This window comes from Phodopus roborovskii, unplaced genomic scaffold, assembly GCF_943737965.1.
Source record: "Phodopus roborovskii unplaced genomic scaffold, PHOROB, whole genome shotgun sequence".
NCBI classification, from domain to species: Eukaryota; Metazoa; Chordata; class Mammalia; order Rodentia; family Cricetidae; genus Phodopus; species Phodopus roborovskii.
The window spans coordinates 33065490-33089012 of record NW_026126407.1 but is presented as its reverse complement, the minus strand read 5'-3'; the positions used below and the strand labels follow the sequence as shown (position 1 = coordinate 33089012).

General features: G+C 44.1%; 1 protein-coding gene across 4 annotated transcripts in view; it reads left to right on the top strand.

Annotated features, from left to right (window-relative positions):
• Adam19 (ADAM metallopeptidase domain 19) overlaps nt 1–23523 on the top strand; it is a 1172352-nt gene that overhangs the window by 1071135 nt on the left and 77694 nt on the right. Inside the window, exon 1 of one of the 4 annotated variants that reach the window (XM_051180870.1) lies at nt 20696–20914. The exons of the other annotated variants lie outside the window; for them this stretch is intronic. Coding sequence (XP_051036827.1) covers nt 20818–20914 — 97 coding nt within the window. The 5' untranslated portion in view covers nt 20696–20817. Of the gene's footprint in view, nt 1–20695; nt 20915–23523 lie in introns of those variants that run through there. 4 annotated transcript variants of the gene reach the window in all.

Below are 23523 nucleotides of genomic sequence, written 5' to 3'. Positions count from 1 at the left end.
AAGACAGCCACATCACCAAAGCCCACCTCATCATGGGTAATAGCTCACGAGATCTGGAAACCTGAAGCACACTGCAGGGCCTGCAGGCAGCTCAAAAGTTTGGAGAGTGTCCTTTCCAGGTGGCTTGGGTGATCTGAGCCTCTTCTAGGTACTGCTTTCTGCTTCTTGGAGCTTCTCTGCATCTTCCAGGCAGCTTGGTGACCATCAGAAATCTTAATTGTTTACTCTTGGGAGGGAGGGGGCCTGGTGAATCTGATGGGTTTCAGGAACTTCCCGATGCAACTTTGAGTTGTTTATCTTCTGTTTTAAGGAGCTTCCCCATAGAGTGGACTGCAGTCTAAGAGGAAAGTACTATACAACAAGGAGAGAGAAGGTGGCTCTAGAGGGCAAGTCATGAGCTCTCTCCTGATCAGGGTACCCATGCAAGTGTGTTCAGGCTGGGAAAGAGACTGGCCAGAGCAGCATTGTATGCACAATCTTTGGTACTTCACTATAAAGTGAAAGAGTCAAAGTCATTTCATAATGAGTATTCTTGTAGCTCTATGTTTGAAGAATCATTTTTCCTTTTGAAAAATTCCTAGAAATAGGATTTCCAAATCACTATTTTTAACAATTTTTGCCTTTCAATACATTTACCATCTCACTGGGAACTGGTTGCTGTGAAGACAAGACTGGCATGTATCTTGTCCACTCTTGTAATTCCAGCACCTAGTAGCATGTTGAGGATGAAGGAACCCTTTATATTGTGACACATTTCAACCACAGTGACAGATCTCTATCTCAGACTACTGTAAACAAGAAAAGAAAAATTTTGACTTTTATAGCTAAAAAGTTTAAGGAATAGACTGACCAGTCATGGCTAGATTTGCAGGTTTAAAAACATCATTGAAACCCAGACTGTCTTTTGCTATTGTTTGGCTTAGTTTCAGACAGATTCTCTTTTGATGTGGTGGCAAGGAGAACACTGTTAGCCACAAACTTAAAAACCTGACATTTGAGATTGGGGCATGATGGCTCAGTGGGTGAGAATACTTGCTTCACCAGTGTGAGAACCTTTAGTCAATGCCCCAGAACCCACATAAAGAGCTGGGTGTGGTGGCATAAGCACCTATAACCCCAGTGCTATGTGAGTAGGGGTTGGGGCAGAGACAGGATATTGTGGGGCTTGTTGGCGCCAGCCTAACTCCAGATTCAGTGAGAAACTCTGCTTCAAGGGAAGAAGGTGGAAAGTAAACACAGCAGGACACTCAACTTTTTCCCTGTCATTCATACATTCCATACGTTCAACACACACACACACACACACACACACACACACACACACACACACACACACAAATATCCACATAAAAATATAAAAATACACACAAATACTCTCACATTCAATATTGCCAACCAGGAGACAATATGCTCACTGGTCCAGCTTGGGGTAGCATTCCCATCACCAAGACAAGCCTACTGATTGTAAGATGGGACTCCAGATCCAGGCCTAGGTTCCTTAACTATCTGTAAGCAGAAATCTGGGTCAGGGAGAAGGGTCCACTGGGCTCAGGTCATGGGAGAAGATGTGAATAGGTACAATGCCATTTAGCAACTCCTTCCCTAGCTTTAATCTTCAGTATCTGCTCAGCTAGCTGCATGGCTGCAGCTCTCACTGGGCATTTGCAGCCACCAACTGGAAACCAAACAACTGAAAAATAAACCAACAATTGAACTATTTCCCAGGAGAGTTTTCTGAACTCAAATGCTTCCTTCAACCTTAACTGCCATTTTTAAATGGTGAAAGCACATCACAAGTAGGCAGGTTTTCCCTGTACACACACCTTTGCCCTTTGCAGTTTTTGTAGGCGTTATTAGGTGAAAGTCTGTTAAATGGGTAGAGTTCATATATAATGTTTCCCCTTTCCCCTTCATCCTCCTAGAACAGGTCCCCTTCAGCAGTTTTCCAGATTTGTTTAAAGATCACTTCCTATCCCGTACACCCACACAGTCTTCCGGTTTTATCTGCTTCCTCCACTTCGGCCAGATGAACCACAGTTAGCTGAGTAACAAACAGAAATCTCCGCATCGGCATGCAGGGCCATTCAGATTCATCTCACTGGTGGCCTCCATGGTGACTGCTTTGCAGACTCATCACTTTGGACTTTCAATTTGGCTTCCGTTCCATCGTTTGTCCATGACCCCGGGGGGGGGGGGGGGCGTGCCGGGGGGAGAGAGTTAATTTCCTCTTTCTGGACCTTTGTGGACGTGGTAATAAAATGAAATAATTATCCTGTCTGCAGATAACGACAGTCTCTGAGTTCTTCTTAAGTCGGATCCTGGAATTGCACACGCACACACCCCCCTCCGTTGTGAAGGTCACCTTCAAACTCAGGTCCAGAGGTTGGGAGTCCTGACACAAAATGAAAACACAGGGCCTATTGTCCATGGATTTTTAAGGATTGGAGCTCGTGAGATGGCACAAAGCATGGGGGTGGCATAAGGGCTCTTGCCGCTGAGCCCAAGAACCTATGTTCAAACTTCCTGAGCCCACATGGTGGAATGAGAGCGCCAACTCCCTCAGGTTGTACCCTGATCTCCATGCTCAGGCAGAGGCTTGTGCAGGACTTCCCATATGTACCCACAATACATTTAAAAAAGCCAGACAGATGACTGTAAGAAAGACTAAAAATTATCAAGAAATTGAAGATGGGTGAATGTAATCAAAATACATTGTATGAATATATGATATTCTCCAAGAGATAATAAAAATGCTTGTTTAAAAAACTGAATATGGTGATAGAGTATAAAGCCAAGTGTCACTGAGAGTGGGGTCCAGTCTATCTGCCTGAGTTATGCTTCTGGGTGCCTGAATTAATCATGTAGGCTATGGAAATGAGAATTAACCAGCTGTGCTCATGTCTCTCCTCCAGATTTCATGTCTCCATCATCCTTTGCAGAAACACAAGAATCAAATGCCCACAAAAGCAATGAGTGATGTGTTGTAGAGGTAATAGTGTCTGTGACACAATGGTGAGCTAGTGTCCCACCTAAAAGGAAAAGCTAGACCTAATCCAGGCCAGTTATAACTAGTGGAGAATTCAGGCCTACTACTGGATCTATTAATTTTTAAGAGAGGCTGAAATCAGGCTTTTAAAAAGAACTCTGACTTTTAATTCTTGTTGACTGTTAACAAGTGATCAACTTGGACATAAAGCAAAAGGATGCATAAAATCCCTCTCAGTGGCATCCAGTCAAAGAAAAGGGATTCTCCAAGTGTGATGTTCACCATCCCCCTCCCACACAGCATCAGCACCAGCTGCCAATGCATTGTTAGCATCTCTCCCTTGCCAGTGAAGTCTAACCCTCTGCAGGAGAAAGCTTTCCCAGTAACTCTGTTTGAAGCTCAAGTTTGAGAACCACCATCTGTTATACTAACTTTTCCCAGAGAGATGTGAACAAGTGTCCACTTCCCCCACATAGGACATTGATGACAGAACTAAGTAATATTCCACTAAAGTCCAACCTTGTGAACCAATGAGTTTATTGTGCTTCCTTCCAGAGTGAGGGTGAGAGATTACACTACAGGAGGGAAGGTGGTCCCCAAACACCTGCATCATCCCACCTCATCATGGAGGACAACTTCATAGAAGGTATAGTAATAAATTCCTGTCTCAGTTAACCTCTTACTTGCTACATACTCTAGCATCTCTTCAAACGACAGCATTCAATAATAAACATAACCTGAGCAACCTTGTAGTCCCTGGAGCCAGACAATACTCTGGGCAGGAAAGATGGCATTTGCAGATGATGGTACAGTGTACCCTTGTCTAGTCATAGCATGATCATCTCATCTGTAGCTTGGAGTAGGGATGACCTTGGCCCCACAGCCATGACAACAAATTGAGCATAGTATGTAGGTAGCTACATACAGGAAACAGAACTATTGACACCTCTTGTTGAATGAAATACAGGATCCTTACTTGGGATTCTAACCACTTCTCTCTCCACCTACTCCCACCCCTCCTCAGAGGCAGGAGGATCTCTAAGGTCAAGTCTAGCCTGGTCTACAGAACAAGTTCCAGGAGGACAGCCAGGGCTACACAGAGAAACCCTATCTTGAAAAAAAAAAAAAAAAGAAAAAAAAAAAAAAAAAAAAAAAAAGAAAGAATGCTCCCAACTCAAAACCTTGTGTATTCTGCATGAGTCAAATGAATCAAGACACCTCCTTACTTCATGGGAAGACCTTGTTTGTCATTACTACCACTAAAATGGACCATATAACCCTTCCAATCTTCACTCACAGCATCATCACCTTCCTCTGCAGCCATGCATGCCTCACAGACAGTGAGAAGCTCATGTTCATTTTCTACTTCAGTAAGTGGCTGGGAAGGAGAGATTCAGCATCACCTTGACATGACCTAAGAGGCAACACACACACACACACACACACACACACACACACACACACAATGTGGTTTTTGTTGTTTGTTTTTAATATTGCATTAGTTAACTATGATCCACAGATCACTTAACTCTAACATATAAAATTCTACTTGTGATATGGAGAATAACAAATGGAGATAAACAATTTATGGCTTCAGAGGTCCCATAGATATGGCCATAGGTGTAAAAGTTTTCAGCTCTGAGACCTGACCTTCTACCTCAGCCTGTGCAGGGAACACACTAAGAATTCTGCTTATTACCTCCTTGTGATTGTATCATGGCCATGTTATTACTGTCTTGAAATGCCAAGCCCCTCTTCACCGAAGTGGGATCCTAATATCCACCTCAGCACAGTTGTTCAGATGGATCAAATAAGATACCATAAAGAAATGTCTGTAGCTGGGTGGTGATGGTGCATACCTTTAGTCCCAGCACTGAGGAGGCAGAGGCAGGTACAGCTCTGTGAGTTGGAGACCAGCTTGGTCTACAGAGTGAGTTCTAGGACAACCTCCAAAGCTACAGAGAAGCCCCGTCTCAATGCCCCCCAGTCAGGAAATAGTTTGTGTAGAAGGCTGAGGTCATCTGAAGATTTTTACCAGGACTGGGGATGGGGTGGGGAGGGGTGGTAGTGGGGGAATGCCTGAGGGAGGGCAGCTGCCAGCTGCAGAAGGGAAACAGCTGCCGGAAGCTGGCTCCTGAGATCCATTTTACATCACTATTTGTTAACAATATTTGACTTCCTGCTTCCAAGCTGGCATGTAAGGGCTCAGGAGTGGCCACCCCAACCTAATAAGTGACCAGCTTACTCAGGGACTCTTCTTCTGTCTGTGAGAGCAGTGACATACATTCACAGGGAGACAGGCAGATCTGATACACAGAGCCCCAGTGTACTGGAGCAGAGATCTCCGAGAACAAGTGCTGGAGGTGGAGAATATGGATTGTAATGATGAATTCTGAGGGTCTTCGGGTTGCCTCTGAGAGCTGACAATTCCATGAGGGCCCAGGTCAGAGAGTCCCACACACCTGTGACCCTTACCTCCTAGGATTCCACAGTGAAATCCTCTTGGATCTTGGAAGGAGGAGAGGAAAGAACCATTTTGAAATAGGCCCAAATATTTTGTAATGAGGGCTGACCCCAGGAGAAATTACTATACCAGGGACTAACAAGCCAGGGGGTTAGCAAAACCTACCCTACCTGAAAAGGGGAGACAAGAGTTATTGTTCCCTCTAGCCTTCCACAAAGGGAGATATGCAACCCTGGCTCCCTGCAGTCATCCTATCATACCTACAGGTGGGTCACAGGCCAAGGGCACAGGCATCCCTGAGATGGAGACTTGGAACAACAGAGTGCTTCCTTTGCAAAAATCTGTCACAATGCTAATGGGTTTAAAGGGGAAAGTAGATGATAATATACAAAAACAGAACATGTAAATGTAAATATGGAAATCCAAAGAATCAAAAAGAAATGCAAGAGATAAGAAAACATCCACCAGGCAGAGCTCACTGAGAGACAGGATACAGCTTCCTGATGTAACAACAGAAAGTTCCAGACTGGGCAAGGGATGTGGCTCAGTTGGTTCAGTGATTACCCAGTACTCAACACATAAACTGGGTGGGGTGGTTCACACCTGTAACCCAGCACTCAGGAAACAGAGGCAGGAGGATAAGGTCAAAGTCATCCTCAAATGACTCAGACCAGTGGCGGGCCATGATGGACAGAACTTCAAAACAGTACTGGAGAACTGTGGGACAGTTATAAAAGGGATAAGTAAATGATTGCAGAGGGCTGGAAGAAAGGGGGAAACTAAGGAAATATTTAAAGCCATGATGATGGGCAGTGTGTCATAAATAATGTCAGATAATAAACTACAGCTCCATGAAGTTCAGAGAATACCAAGAATGATATATGCAGAGACAAAAGCCCAAAGCCCAGGGACTGTCTGCAGGACCAATAGCTCTGTAGTAGAGTTCCTGCCTAGAATGCCAAAGGCCCTGAGTCTGACCCACTGCACAGAAGGCATGGCAATCACTTTAAGTTTAGGGAACATTTCAGGTCAAACTAAAAATTATACCCATGTTTACAACATACACATTATGTTTTTTTTAAAAAAAAAAAGCCAAAGGAAAAAAAAATTTTTGTTTGATTTTATTTTTCCAAGATTTTTCCATGTAGCCCTGACTGTCCTGTAGAACAGGCAGGCTTCGAGCTCAGAAATTCATCCGTTGGGATTAAAAGCATATGCTGCCACACCTGGCAAGAAAATAATTCTTAAAAGAAGCCATATTTTTGTGTGTGTGGGCGCTGGGGGAGGTTCAGGGGGCAGTGTAAAAAATGACATCACTTTACCTAGAGAAAAGCACAGAACAGCAGGCAACTCCTCTTCAGAAACCAGTGAGGTTACATAATGGCTGAGTGTACTATTTAAAGTGTTGAGAGAAAAATCCCAAGTTCTATATTACTCTTCAGAAGTGAAGAACAAATACACTGGGGGTTAGTGACATGGCTCAGTGGTCACACACCTGTAATCCCAGCGGTAGGCACCAGCACCGGTACTTCCTCAAAGAAAGATGAGGCAAATTAGTTGCCAGTAGACCAATTCCCTGCGTTTTTAGGGTACAAATCTGGGCTCTGACAGCTCTAAAAAGCTAGGCCCTGCCACCTGTTAACAATGGGGTGCTTAAAGAGACAAGTGATGGCAAGAAGTGAAGAAAGGAAATTAAAGAAAAAGCTGTTTCCAAGTTGGGAAAAGAAACAAATAAAGAGGTCCAAGGATTCACAAGTCCACATTGATAAGAGGTTTTAGGTTTAAATAGAGGGCAAGCGGTGTGCCTAAGCAGCCCTTGTCAGGGGGCAGACTCCCCCATTGATGACTCATCACTGTCTATAATTCAGTCTCTCCTGCTTGTCTGACAAGTAGTGAGAACTGTGTGAAATCTCTTCCTAGGGGCCAAGTTCCTCCTCTGCCTGACACTGACACTGGGGTTTCAGTCCTTCCTTTCTCCCAGCATTCAATTCGTGGGGAAATTCTAATTTCTTGGGGCCCATTGTCTCAATAGTCGATAGCCAACGGGAGAGGCATACGTGTCTCTCTTTGGAATGTCTTCTCCCTTGACAGAAAACTTACAGACCTGCCTTCTAAGAAATGCTTAAAAGTCTTATTATTATTACTATCATTATTATTACTATTACTACTACTACTGAAGGGACTCTAGTCTGCCCAAGCTCTGGCAGGCTTTGCCCTTCTCCCCCATCCTTTCTGCCTTGCTATAAACCATTAGATTACATTCCTGAAGCTAGCCTACGCCCTTATTTGGCCACTTCCTCCTCCTGAGAAGGACTCCCAAGGTCCAGTTATCAAAGTACTGAAGTTCAGCACTCAAAAGCCCCCTTGCCTCACCTAATGGACATGCCCAGTTAGAATTAAACACCTCATCCTAACACAGGGTTCCCATTTTACTTTTATAAACTGCCATTTTCCTTGGGCCACTTCTGTTTCCTCTCTATCCGGAGGCAGTCCTTCATTGTCCTCCCCTCCAGGGCACATAGCCCCCTCCCCCCTTCCTTGTTCCCTTTCCTTCTCCTAGTCCTCTATTTCCTCTCTATGTCCCTGTATTTCCTGCTCTCTGTCCCTCTGAGGCAAACAAATTTCCTTTGTGCCGAGAACTTGGTCTTGGGGGCCCTGAGCCGACACAGTTCCCTTTCAACTACTACTACTATTACTATTATTCCTATTGTGTGAGGGGTCGTGTACACCACAGCACTTGTCTGGAGGTCTGGGACAACTTTGTAGAGATAGTTCTATTCTTCTGCCTTTGTTTAGGTTTCAGGGGTTGAAGTTAGGTTGCTTGCTTGCACGGCAAACACCTTATCCTGCTGAGAGCCATCTCACCATATCCAACCTGTTTTTTTTTAAAAAAGTTTTTCAGAGAAAAAAAAAATTATAAAATTAGGAAATTCTATGTAAAACTATCTACGTAAAAACAAGGTGGAATCAGAGAGTGAGTGAATGAGATTAAAATAAAAACTTTAAATGTTCTTATTTTATGTGTATGAGTGTTTGCCTGTGTGTGTGTTCACTATTGGCAGGCAATAGTTGCAGAGGCCAGAAGAGAGAATCATAATCCCATGGAACTTGAGTTACAGATGATTGTGAGCTGCCACATGAGTGCTGGGAGCTGAACCTGAGTCCTCTGCAAGAACAGCAAATACTTTTAATCATTAAGTCATCTCTCCAGCCTACCTACTAAGTCTGTCCCATCATTTTGTTGAGACAGAACCAAGATACCTTTCCACACCTCTCCCGCCCCCATACACACACCCCTGTGTCTAGTCTGGGCAAGATATCTCTCCATACAGAATGGGCTCTACTAAGTCAGTTTGTGCATTAGAGTCAGATCTTGGACCCGCTGCCAATGGCCTCATATATTGTCCCAATCACACCATTAAGGGAGTCTAGTTCAGTCTTATGCAGGTTCCTTGTTTGTCAGACCTGAATCAGTGATCTTTCACTGGCTTGGGTCAGCTGATTCTGTGGGTTTCCCCCATCATGGTCTTGACTCCTGTGTTCGTATTATCGAACCTCCTTCACTTCCAATTGTACTCCAGGAGCTTGGTCCATTGGTTAGTTGTGGATTTTTGCATCTGCTTCCATCTGTCCCTGGAAGAGGGATCTAGCTTCTCTGGGGTTGTCGAATGCAGGCTGGGTATCTTGCTTTATGTCTGGTGTCCATGTATGAGTGAGTATATACTATATTTGTCTTTCTGGTTTTGGGTTACCTCACTCAGGATGTTTTTTTCTAGTTCTATTTGCCTCCGAATTTTAGGATGTCATTGTTTCTTACTGCTGAGTAGTACTCTATTGTGTAAATGTAGCACTTTTTTTTTTTTAAATCCATTCTTTAGTTGAGGGGCATCTAGGCTGTTTCTAAGATCTGGCTATTACAAATTATGTTGCTATGAATATAGCTGAGCAAACATTCCTGTGGTGTGAATGTGCCTCCTTTGGGTAATATGTCGAAAAATGGTATTGCATGGTCTTGAGGTAGGTTGATTCATAATTTTCTGAGAAATCGCTATACTTATTTCCATAGCAGCTGTACAAGTTTGCATTCCCACCAGCAATAGAGAAGTGTTCCCTTTTTTCCACATCCTCTCTGGCATATGCTGTCTTATGTGTTTTTGATCTTAGCCATTCTGACAGGTGTAAGATGGTATCTCAGAGTTGTTTTGATATGCATTTCCCTGATGGCTAAGGATGTTGAGCAATTTCTTAAGTGCCTTTCAGCCATTTGAGATTCCTCGTTGAGAATTCTCTATTTAGATCTGAATCCCATTTTTTAAATGGATTATTTGATAGTTTGATATCTAGTTTCTTGAGTTCTTTGTATCTTTTGGAGATCATCCCTCTGTCAGATGTGGGGTTGGTGAAGATCTTTTCCCATTCTGTAGGGAGCCATTTTGTCTTGTTGACTGTGTTCTTTGCTTTACAGAAGCTTCTCAGTTTCAGGAGGTCCCATTTATTAATTGTTGCCTTCTGTTGTTGTTGTTTTGTTTTTTGTGTTTGTTTGTTTCTCTGTGTAACCCTGGCTATCCTGGAACTCACTCTGTAGACCAGGTTGGCCTTGAACTCAAAGATCTGCCTCCTGAGTGCTGGGATTAAGGGCATGCAGCAGTATCACCAGTCAGCTAAATGAAAACATTTTAAAATAAGTTTTGTTTAGTAAGGTGAAATGTCATTATACCCCTGGCTTATGAAAGACAGGTAATACCACTGTAATAAAAAGAAAGCTAAATCCAACTTACACACATGGAATAATGTATTAGGTTAACATTGCCTGTGTATATACTATTAAGTTATGAGGCTTTATAAATTTCCAAGTAAACCTTATAGAAAACACAAAACAGTATTTCTGTAGTGTACAGTCATCTATTGAAAACATCTTCAGGGACTGGAGAGATGATTCAACTGTTAAGAGCACAGGCTGCAATTCCAGAGGACCTGGGTTCAATCCCCAGAATTCATATGGCAGCTCACAACTGTCTGTAATTCCAGTTCCAGAGGATCTGGCACCCTTATACAGACATATGTAGAAGCAAAACACCAATGCACATAAAATAAAAACAATTTTTAAAAAGATAAAGAAAGACATCCTTATACTTATGTTATAACCTCTCATTGAATTCAACTAAGAAGCCCTGTCAAAACTATTATTGAAGCCAGGTGGTGGTGGTGCATGCCTTTAATCTTAGCACTAGGGAGGCAAAGGCAGGCCAGCCTGGTCTACAGACTGAGTGCCAGGTCAGCCAGGGCTACACAGAGAAACAATGTCTCAGAAAATCAAATAAAACAAAACAACTATTATAGTGAAGTTATTGGTTAAAAGACTTCTAGGCAGATGTCCTCTCTGTCCTTTCCATGGATGAGCACTTCATTAGCTGTTTTCATTATAGATATCTGGACATCTTGAAATAAATAATATGTTGGAAATAGTTTACCCCTTAACTGACCTTGAGGGCACAATGTCTTTACTCTTTTGCTGTTTTGGTCTCCTTTTCCTTGCCACAGAGTCATGGGGACAACCTGACCCAGGATAGGGATTCTGGGGGATATTTTGAGATTAACATGCTGGAGTCTGAAGTGGGAGGGCCACATCCCATCTCCAGAGCCAGCTTATCCATGAGTTTAAACAGAACAGTTTGTCAATATAACCCCTCACAATGGCCCTGCTCCTGCCACCACTGCTTTGACTTTGGCAGCTTCCCTTTGGTGCCACAGTGCAGATAAAAATCTGACTATGGCAAACCTGGATAACTAAAGAAGAAAAAATTCAGTAACTACATGGACTAGAACTGTCTTCTTGTTGTTGGCAGGATTTAGTGGTCCTCAGTAGGGAAGAGGTCCCAAAATTCAACTGGATTTTCAATGTCAAAGAAAAAGAGATCTATGGGTCAGCAGTTCCTCTGTGAGACTCCAAGGGGGCAACCTTATGGGTTGAGGGAGTGCTGTGAACAATCTTTTTTTATATCATGAATATGTATTCTCTCATTAGCTAATAAAGAGCTGACTGGTCTATAGCTGGCCAGAAGAGATTAGGCAGGAGATCCAGACAAAGAGGATGCTGGAAAGAAGAGGGGTGGATTTATGGGAGTGAGAGGAGTGGCCAGCTAGATGCAGAGGGAGTAGGAGATGAATGTGCCAGGCTAATTAAAATACTGCCACATGGCAGAGCATAAAAAGAGAATATGGGTTAATTTAAAATGTAAGAGCAGTTAGTAATAAGCCTGAGTTATTGGCCAAGCATTTATGATTAATATTAAGGCTCTGTGTGGTAATTTAGAAGCAGGCTGTCAAGACAGGAAAACTCCACCTGTAAAGGAGAGAAAGAGGGCAATGCTGGATAAATTGTGGGGTACAGGGTACAGGCTGGTGTGTGTGTGTGTGTGTGTGTGTGTGTGTGTGTGTGTGTGTGTATAGAGGTAGCCTGGGAGACAACCTATGAGAAAGTTTGGCAGAGACAGTGCTCATCTGTTGGATGAAAATCTGAGAGAAAGTCTGGGAAATTCAGTTTAGAGGTTAGAGCAAAACAACACAAACATCTGTTTACATTCACTTTCCTTTGTTCTTCTTGATTCAGATATGAGGCTTTTTCTTTTCTTTTCTTTTTTTTTTTTTTTTTTTTTTGGCCTGAGACAAGGTTTCTTGGTGTAACCCTGGTTGCCCTAGAACCCACCCTGTAAACCTGTAAACCAGGCTGGCCTTGAGCTCACAGAGATCCACTTGCCTCTGCCTCCCAAGTGCTTCTATATCAGGATTTTTTTTTTTTTTTTTTTTTTTTGCTTCTGCCTTTCTTCTTCCCAGAGTTCTTTCTCTGCCCTGAGTCCCACCTATGCCTCCTGGCTAGATTGGCCAATCATCTCCTTATCACACCACTGGCAGCAATACATTTTCACACAGTATACAGAAATACTCTTGGAGATGGAAACCTGGGACCATTTGCAATTTAATTGGAGGAATTTTGTCAAAGTCCCACAAGACTGTAGGTCCCAACAAAATGCAAATTTAGGTCAGCAGTTTTTGTTGTTCGGGGCATATTAGGGACAGATCAGGATCTATTTTTCAGACCAATTGTGTAAATTTTTAGGAGAAGGCCAAAAGGCTCTCTTTTTGGGATACAGGGTTAGTGCCCATGCTGTAGCTTTTAGATGGGTTGAGGCTAGTTTCTTATCTTGAAGTGTCCCTTGAAAAGTTTCCAAGAGTTTCTCAAGGGAACTGTCAGGAAGAATAACAGACCCCTGGGATCTGAAAAGAAGCTGAAGTTCCAGAACAGCACTAAGACTTGCTGGGGTCCTTATCTACTTCTGAGTCAGCAGGGAGAATGGCCCGTGTGGCGTGTGATTCTGAAAACAGCAAAGATGTCCCTCTCAAGTGCCAGAGCTTGGGAGTTAGAGCAGTGATTCTCAACCTTCCCAATGTGGCAACCCTTTAGTACAGTTCTCCTGTTGTGATCACCCCAACCATAAAATTATTTTCATTGCTACTTCATAATTATAATTTTGGTACTGTTATGAATTGTAATGTAAATATCTGTGTTTTCAACAGTCTTAGGATACCACGATGAAAGGGTTATTTGACTCCCAAGGGATCATAACCCACAAGTTGAAAACCACTGGGTTAGAAGATAACAAAAAGGGTGGGTTTACTATTCTTGCAAATAATGGAGCATAAAGGTCTCTCAGAAAGATAGGAAACTCAGAAAACAGGGGTGGAGGAAGAGGACTGGTCAGGCTGGACCTGCTGGGAAACCCTTTGTGGGTTTTAGCACCAATTAATCTGAGTTTATTGGATGCAGTACAGAATGAGCATTCTGGTCAACCTCAACAGCCAGCAAACTGTTATTGGTTTGAGAGGCTGGCAGGCCCCAACCTCTGCAGCCTGGTATGGGAGGGTACAGGAGCATGAACCATGCAGAGTTTGAGAATCCTAGTCAAGGGTAGGACAGAAACACTTTTGAGGTGAACAGGTTTTTGAAATCTAAGTTTGAGATAAATAAGATTGCAGGAGATCCCAGGAAGCATTAGCAACATCTACTGACTGCTTACTATAAAAGGCTCGACTTCACAACCTTAGCTTAGGTGCCACAGCAACCATTGAATAAGACATGAACATCATCCTCCTTTGTAGATGAGGCAGCAGAGACACAGTTGGTTTCTCAGTCCAAGGACAAACAGATTTTATAGAAAAGGGATTTAACCCCTGGCAGAATGGCCTCTAATAATAAGGACTTTGAACTATAATAGTACAATATCATTGGAGAGAAACAGAGACTGAGTGGCTGGAACTGGTTGATCTACCCAGGATCTGTTTTCCCAACATCAGCATGAGAGATTCAGACTGCTGAAGACAGAGAGAAGCTGTGCATGCTGTGTAGCTTGGGAAGTGGATGGAGACAAGAGGATGAGCAGTCTGAGGTCATCCTTGGCTACATGGTGAATTTGAGGCTAGCTTGGCCTATGTCAGTCCCTGTCCCCAAACAAAAACAAAAATCAAATGATAACTGACAGACTGGCCCTTTTCTTGTGGTTATATATTATCAAACTACCTATTCCCTAATCACTAAAGTTGTATTATTCAGGGAAGGGAAGGAGGACACACACACACACACACACACACACACACACACACACAGATTAAAAATTCAGAACAGAAGCTTCTACACTCTCTCCACATAGATGTGACTGCACTAACATCTCACTTCTTTCCAACCTTAAAAAAAAAAATGGTCTTTCTTTTGCATAGATGAAGTTCTGTTTTCATGTTATTTTGGATCTTGCACTTTCTCTCCCTGAACATCAGAACACAAATGCTTGACGTTTTAAGCAGCTGTATAATAATCCATCATATGGAAATTATGTAATTTATGACCTAGTCCTCCACAGTTGGATCTTTAAGTTGCTTCCAATATTTTTGCTATTGTAAATAATCCACTATGAGCATTTTGACCCATAAATCTGTGAGTGAACTGTAGAGTATGTCGTTGTCAGGATCATTTTCCAGAATTATAATTACTAAGTTAAGTGTTACATGGGGAAGCCGTATAAATAGCACATACTTTCTTTTTAAAGATAGGGATATTCAATTTTTTAATTTTACTTTTTATGTGTATGGGATGTTTTGCCTGCCAGTATATATGTGTATCACTTACAGAAGCCTAGTGTTCCTGGAACCCAGAAGAGAGCAGAGAATGCCTTAGAACTGGAGTTACAGACGATTGTGAGACATTATGCAGGGTACTGGTAATCAAACCCAGGTCCTCTGCAAAACATTCAGTGTTCTTGACCTCTTGACCATCTCTCCAGCCCAGCATGCATTCTTCACAAATAAATGGTAAGCCTCCCAGGCTCAGAAGTTGCAAGTTGGTTTGTCCCTGTGTCAGTGTGGCACAGGGTGGCTCTAAATGACCCCACTTCTGGCTCCAAAGTTGTAAGTTAACCACTGCACCTTCTCTCTGTCTCTGTCTCTCTCTTTCTTGCCTTTTTTGGGGGTGGGGTGGGATTTGAGACAGGGTTTCTCTGTATAGCTTTGTAGACCAGGCTGGCCTCAAACTCACAGAGATCCACCTGCCTCTACATCCCAAGTGCTGGAATTAAAGGCATGAGCCACCACCACCTGGCTCATTGCACCTTCTCTTATGAGCTACTTTTGACTTCAGTTCTACTTTTTGAACTATTATGGTTCATTTTTTTTAATGAACAATTGATGTGTGTGCATGGTAAATACAGTGGTGTTTATGGTAATATTATTTTGTTTATTTGCTTATTTTCTGGTGTCTGTGTGTTTGTGTGTGTGCACACACCCATGTGTAGGCCAGGGGAGGGGGTCAACCATCTTCCTCTATTCCTTTAAGACGGGATTTCTCACTGAACTGTGACTGTGCTGGCTGGCTAGTGAGATTCAGGGACCTTACCTGTCTCTACACTCCTCCCAACCCCAGCGCTGGGGTTAGAGGTATGTGCAGCTATGCCGACTCTTTTTTAATATATTTTTTAAAGATTTATTTTTATTTATGTGTTTGTGTGAAAAAATGGCAAGAATGTGCAGGTGCTTATGGAGGCCAGAAGAGGGCGTCATATCCTCTGGAACTGGAGCTATAGACAGTTACAAGCCTGTAGAATTCAGAAATTGAACTCTCAAGAACAGCAAGTATTCTTAACTGCCACGCAGTCCTTCCAGTTCTCATGCCCAGGGATTTGAACTCAGGTCTTCAGACACACAGAGCAAAGGCTTTTCCCCCGCTTAGCCACTTTCCAAGCCTCTTACAGATGTTAAATTTTTCTTCAGTTTTTCTGCTTGTTTAAACAGTTTTCATAACAAAGAGTTAAGGGGAAAACTAGGCACTAGAGTGCTTGCCTAGCATATGTAAAAGTCTAGGTTTGATCCCCAACACTAAATGAACCAGTAGTGGGCATGCCTATAATTAGTGCACTTTCGAGGCACATGGCTGAGGATCAGAAGTTTAAGGCCAGCCTGTGCTAATGAGACACTGCTTCAAGAAAAAGAAGTTTTCCTTTCTAAGAACACTATGTATTTCTCCACATTTCTCATCTATTCTTTTGTATTTCTTAATACATTTGGTTTTAGTTTTCTAAAACGTCTCATTTCTTATTTTGCAAATGCAAGCTTTTTTTTTTTTTTTCCTTTGCTTAATCATTTATTTTATGGACCTCAGAAACCACAGGGAAAGTTCTCCAGGGAAACTCTGAGGCCTGTCTTGTGACTCAAATTCTTCAATTTATGCTATGTCCAATGTACTGTGGGGAGAACTGCCTTCGATGTTGCAAATGGAGAGAAAAAGTGATGTCACACTGTTCTAGGCTTCAGTCTCCCAAGCATATATAATCTTGGTTGACTTGGTATCAGCTTACCATGTGAACCTTTCCTCCTACTCTCAATTTTTAATTCTTTTTTAAATTATTTGTTTATATTTTATGTGCATTAGTGTTGGGTTCCCTGGGACTGAATTACAGACAGCTATGAGCTGCCTTGTGGATCCTGGAAATTGAACCTGGGTCCTCTGGAAGAGCAATCAGTGCTCTTAACCACTGAGCCATCTCTCCAGGCATCAATTTTTAATTCTTAGGAAGTGACATTTTAAAAATTTATTATTCTGTCTGTCTGCTCTCTCTCTCTCTGTGTGTGTGTGTGTGTGTTTGTGTGTGTGAGTGAGTGTGTGTGTATGTGTGTGTGTATGCCACCATGAGTGTGTAGAGAGTGGTTAGTTTTCTCACCAGAAACCAGCCTCCATGGCACTCGGATCAAGACAGTAAATTGTGTGACACAAGGCACCAACCTGCTCTTTGATCTGTTATTTTGGGATAGCACTATTATCAAAACAGTACAGATTTTGGTGCTGATGAACTGAGCTTCCTGTAACAGTGTGGAGGTGAGGAATGGGTAGAGGCAGCAGAGCTCTGAGGAACACAGTCATCAAGAATGCCTTGAAGAATGCACAAATACAGACATTAGGTGATTCTACCAAGGGCTCAGCCAGAAAAGAGTGAGTTGAGAGCATCTCATTCTCAGAGACTGCTTCTATTTCTCAACTTGGGGGTGGAATGGCCCCTTAACAGGGGTCTCATGATGAATTTCTTGCATGCCAGATATTTATATTATAAGTGGTTCTCAACTTGGAGGTTGAATGACCCTTTCACGGGGTTGCATATCAGATATCCTGCATATCAGATATTTATATTATGATTCATAACAGTAACAAAATTAGTTATGAGGTAGCAATGAAATCATTTTATGGCTGGGGGTCACCACAACATGAGGAACTCGTATTAAAGGGTTGCAGCATTGGGAAGGTTGAGGACCACTGCTTTACATCAGAGTGAACATTATACTGTGAAATATACAAATATGAATACTAGTGGTGATTCAAGGGTTTGATGATGGGTCATGCCTGTAATCCCAGGACTCAGAAGGCTGAGGCAGAAAGATAGACATGAATTTAAAGCCAGCTTTTGCTATGTTCGTCCATCCATCCTCCCATCCTCCCATCCATCCATCCATCCATCCATTCATCCATCCATCCATCCAACCAAGGCAGTCCTGGGGAGGTCTTAGGAACCCATGTTGGCAATCAGAAACATGTTAGAAACTGTGCTCTAGTGTTCTGTGCAAAGTAGAAACTGCAAACAACAAACTTGAATACTATGTTAGTCACTTGTTGCTATGACAAAATACCTGAAATAAACAACTAAAAAGAGGAAAGCATTATTGGGTTCATGGTTTCTTTCCATGGTCACTTGGCTGCATGGTACTGAGAACTATAGCAGGACAGAAATATGGTGGGAGTGTGTGTGTGTGGGGGGTTTGGAACTAAGGGTATCACCTCCTGATAGCCAGAGAACAGAGAGAGGTTGGGGTGAAGATAGCCTTCAAAGACAGGCCCCCAGTGCCTTACTTCCTCTAAGCAGGATGGCCCTCCTGGTAGCCCATTCAGAAAGATTAACCCACTGATGAAGTTAGCATCCCTATGATGTAATCACCTCTGGATGGTGCCAGAAGCTGGGGACCAGGCCTTCCACACACATGACTTGCTATATTCAACCCAACAGCAGGTGTGCAATTAGCTGTGGAGGTTCCTCGGTAAAGCATCTTGATTTCTTCATGTTGCTTATTTAGAGGCAAGAACAAGACATATGAATTGTAAACAGAACCTGAGCTTGCTGATTTGGCCCATTCTCAGCTTATTCATTGTAAATAATGAGGAGCATGGTGGAGGGAGTTTGAAAGACTGTGGCTGGACAATCCTTCCACTTCCATTACACACATAGTTAATCAGCCAGTTTAGTAGAAGCTGGGAATACAGAAGGGACCCTAGGAGTACAGTTGGGAAAAGAAGGAAGGCTGTCACCTGCTTCTCCTTGACAAAAAGGGAAGAATGACCCTAAAGACTTTTCAGAGTTGATCAGGGTTTCTTCTACTCCCACCACAAACCCAGGGCAAGGGTGTCCTCTCCTCCTCCTGCACCCTTACTGACCTAGAGGGCAGATAATAAATTTGGCTAAAGTGTTGGTTGGACTCCTTGTTACCTGCCATCCCATTCTTTTTTATTACCTACTCCCTTTGAAATATTATCATTTGGAAATCAGACCTTGTCAGCTTTCATAGGCTCACAGCAGGGGTTTTGCTCAAGGATGAGCCACACCCATCTCAGGCATCCCTAAGTGAGGTGGTACTCAGATGAGATTTAGGACTGGCAATCCACACCAGTGTGAACTTTAAGGGCTGCTGTGAGAGGGTGAGTGGGTGTTTTTGTTTTTGTTTTTGTTTTTTTTGTTCATTTTGCATTCTTTTGTTTGTTTGTGAAAGCATGATCTTCTGGGAATGAGAGGACAATATGTGACTCGTTAAATTGCACCCCCTCCACCATGTTGGACCCCTAGCCCTGCTGTATGTAGCAATGGTGCTCACAAAGAGATAACAGGATTAAATGAGTCCATGAGGATGGACTCACAGATACCATTGGCATCCTCAGGAGAGGAAGAGGCCAGAGCTTGCTCTCTGTTCAAACAGAGAAGGGGCCAGGTGAATACACAGTTATTTACAAACAAATAGAAAGATTATCAGCATCTGACCCGATGACACATGGGGCTTAAAATTCCAGCTTCCACGACTGTCAAGCAATTCTTTTCTGCCTCATTCCAGTCACACCTCTTGTTGCCTGGGTGACACAAAAGCAACGCCCTGCCCTAAGCCATTATCTGCTTTTCCATCCTAGCAGTTTGGAAGAACACATTTAGTTCCCACTCACAGCAATGGTTAAGAACCACACTTTTTATCTCCCCACAGTGAGATGTCCTTGCAGATATCCTGACCATCCGCCCAGAGTTCTCAGCCTGACATCTTCAGTTAAGTACTATCTAGCTCTGGCCAGAGGTTTGGGGAAAGGAACTGACAAGTGTAGACACCAGACTCAGCTTCCAGAGCGACCTTGGAAGTTTGCTAAGCATTCTTATACCGGCGGCCACTTCTGGTTATAACTGTCTCTGTTCTTTGTTCATCGAATACTGCAGGTAATAGTGTAGATGTGGACCCGAATGGAAGCCTGACTTTAGCTGTGTGATCTTGGGCAAGTGTCTTACTTTTCTACAGGTTTGCTCCCCCCTCCCACCATGTTTCAAAGCAGAGATAATGCTAATATCTACCCGCTTCGGATGATCAGGCTAATTATCATTGTTATTCTAGATAGTGACTGTCTCAATAGTCCAGGCTGGCCTCAAACTCATCATAAAGCAAAGGATAAACCTTGAGCTTTTGATTCTCAGGCCTCCACCTAAGTGCTAGGATTTCAGTGGTGCACCACACTACTGGAATTATGAGGAGCTGGGGATGGAACCCAGAGTTTTGTGAGCGCTAGACAAACGCTCTACCTCTGAGATAAGTTCTGAGTTCACAGCGGACTCATTTAAAGATTCTGTTGCAGAGGCCCTACCACCTAGGGAATGTCAATAAAAGGAAGTCCCAAGTGTTTGCTACTGTAACTTTTCTAGTGATAGTCATTATTCTAGGGTTTCACCTTCCATTCCATCCCAAACCTTAAACCCACACCCCATCCCAAAATCTGCTCCCTTCTGCTCCTCAAGGTACAGCCCTTGGCTTCCCTCCTCTGCAATAGTGTGGTCTAGGCTGTTTCTTAGGCCTGGTGTTCAGTTTCTGCTCTTCAGGAGCACAGATGTCCTGTCCTCTGGGATGCAGGATCGGCAACCACCCACCCCTCCTCTCCACTCCTCCTCCCAATCAGAAGGAATGGACTAAAGGCCCAGATTGGAGTCCAGATAAGAAAACAACCTCTTTTAGCACTTATTTCTTTGCCTTGGAATTAACTCTTTCAGAACCTGCCTCCAAGAATGGCCAACCCTGGGTGGCAGTTCTGAAAGGAGTAGCTTCACTCACCCAAAGCTCTTAGCACAAAGCAGGACAGAGTAAACTAGTCAGAGTAAACTAGTCTCGGTGCAGCTGAAGGGTCTGGATTAACCCTTTCAACCCCAGCTCTGTATTCTCTCCTAGTCTCAAGCATGGTGGATTACTCCAGGATTCGGAACATCCCTTTCCCTGGGTGCCCTTCACCTGAATCAGCGGAGCTTCCATGAGGCTTCTGTCCCTAGTTTCTCCCACTTCTGCCCCTCCAGCCGCCCCCCCCCTCTCTTGGCGCCTCCCCTCCCCCTTCTCCAGGCTGAGCCCTGAGGGGCTGTGGGCGGAGCGTCTGGGCAGCGGACTTGGAGGCTTTTGGGCCAGCGGTTGGTTGAAAAGCGCCGCCGCCGCTAGGCCCGGGACAGGCAATGGCAGGGGACGTGTGATCACGGACAGTGAGAGGGCCACTGCTATCATGCCCGGGCGCGCGGGCGCCGCCCGGTTCGGTTTGCTGGCTCTCGCTCTGCAGCTACACTGGCCGCTGGCGGCGTGCGAGCCGGGGTGGACCACAAGTAAGTGGCAGCGCACAGTAGGGTCTTGGGGTGGCTTGGGTGGGTGGCCTGGGGGTCTGGGAGTCACTCTTGCAGGCCTGGGGCTCCGTGACCGCTATCCCTGCGGGCTCTGCCACTCCCCGGGGCGTAAGTGCTGCCGCTCGCAAGCCTAGGAGCCCAGGCTTTGTTCTCGTGCGGTGAGCCACGGGAGGTCGTGGACCTGGTGCGTGCCCCGAGCAATCAGAAAGCAGTGGGTCCTCTCACCGCTTGCCTTCCTCTCTCCATCTCCTTCCCCTGTTTTCCTCTTGGGGCTTCTCTTTCAGTTGCTCTCCGGTTTTTGCTCTGCTTTCTCAGGGTTGCTCATCTCCGCTCCGCCTCTCATCTCTATTTTGTGCGGGCTGCTCTCGCAACCCCGGAGCATCCCCAGAGGAGCACCCCAAGCATCCTATGCACAATTAGTGGGGGAGCCACTCCCTGGGATCTTGCTGGGGGTCAAATGCATGCTAGTGTGGTAGAAAATCAAAGGCTTCCAAGAGATTAGAGTAGGGTGATTTACTGTGTATCTCTGGCTGTGCACTTCGCATCCCTGCGCTGGCAGAGACCCTACTCCAAGACTATCACAGGGCCACGCACACCCATCCTGAAGATCATAAGCTGAAGTTCACTACCGAGATTGCAGATATGTATAGGTACGCCCCGCGTTGAAGACCTCCTGACACTGGAAACAAGGTCTCTTCATTTCAACCAACGCCCCCCTCCTTTTGGCCTCAGTTTCCCTGTCTGTGAAGAAAGGGGGATGGGCTCTGCGCTTCCAGTTTGGAAAATGTCTGTTTTTCACAACTGTTTTCCCAGACACCGCTCCCCCCCTCCCCGGGTCCCATCGCTCAGAGGCTCTCTTAGGATTTCGCGGAAGAGAGGGTCCCTGAGGGGCAATGCCTGGCTTCTGTCATTCTGACCTGGGAGAGCTTTAGCTCTGTAGCAGCTGGAGGGCTGGGCTGACTCCAGAGCGGTGCTTACTGCACCAACTGTCAGCATTTTCAAATCAAGCTAGTGACCCGAGTATCTGTTGGGCAGGCTGCATGCCCCTACCCTGAGAGCCTGACACAAGGGTCCGCCCCATCCCCTACCCCGTGCTCCATTCCGCAGACAAAGCCTTTTTTCAAAGAACTTCTACCAAAAGGGAAACTGAGGCACAAGGGGCTTCACACAGGAAGGAGGAGGGTCTTCCTTTCGTTGGAGCTTGGGGTTCCTTGAGTAAGAGGGAGCCAGGTACCTAGTCTGATTTTTCCAGCCTACTTGTTAGCAGAAGGGCAAGGAAATTGAGCTTCACTGGATCCCAAGTCACAGAGACTATTCAGGCACAGTCGCGGTAGACCTGGGAAGAAAAAAAAAATTCTACGAGTAGTAAAATGACTTATGATCCCCGAATGAGCAATTGCTATTAATATTTTGCGTTCCCCCTTCTTCCTATGACTATATACAGATGAATTTGGAAACATACCACACACACACACACTTTAAAGGTACTTTCCAAATCATGACATCTTCCAAAACTATGACTTTAGTGACTGTACGTTCTACCAAGAGACCACAGAAATATAATTTCCCCCAAAGTTAAACTTCTGCCTCTCTCGTACAAATGCAACAAAGATTTTTCTCCCCCTAGGACTTGTTCTGTGAGGTGTTAGAGGCTGATTAAAGCTGGTTAAAAAATCATTAGCCAGGCCCTATCGATAAGGGGATTGATGTGGTATAGTCCCTTGGTTGAGACAGAGAACCACGCAATTGTTACTTATCTCTCCACCATCCTGAATTCACCTGCATCTATGTCAATCACAGATCCACAGTTAATGTTAGACTTCACTGAGTACAGGCCTTCCTTCCATCAAAAGCAAATGAAGCCGTAGATAACCTTCTCTTAGGCAAGTCGCCCATCCTCTTGTTAAACAGTGCTTCAGATTTGATGGGAAAGACGATCCCACGTGTGTCTTGCCTTATTTCCAACCTGTGAACCATTCTTCACAGTCTTAAACTGCACTGTTTTTGTTTAGACTTGACATTGTGTTCAGCACTTTTCATGATCCTGAGACCTTTAGACATTCTCCTAGACACCACACCATTCCTTTTGTTTGAGTAGATTTATCAGTCACTATAGCAGGAACTATGCCGAATTGTTCTCCCATGAACATTAAGCACCAAGCATAGGATGTACTGAATAAATATGTGAGTATATCATCCCTTCTGATTTGTACCAGTGTAAGTGAAACCAGTGAGGTTTTTTTGTTTTTGTTTGGATGTATTTTGATTACAAACACATCACATTAGTCATTTGAAAAGAAATTTAATCAATGGTAGTCCCACCACTCCAGCCAGCCACCTTTAAAGTTACTTCCCTGAGACAGGATGCTGTGTAGCTCTAGGCGGTCTTCCAACTCATAGCCAAGGATTGCCTCTTGTTGGGATTACAGCTGTGTGCCATAATGTCCAGCACAGCCATCTTTTATATCACTCATGTGATTGATGTGGTTGGACTAGAAGGAACAGAACATTGGCGTGCTCAGCTACATCCCTGGGAGTCTTTGCATTTACCCTGTTTCAGAGACTTCATTTGCTTAGGATCCAGGAAATTC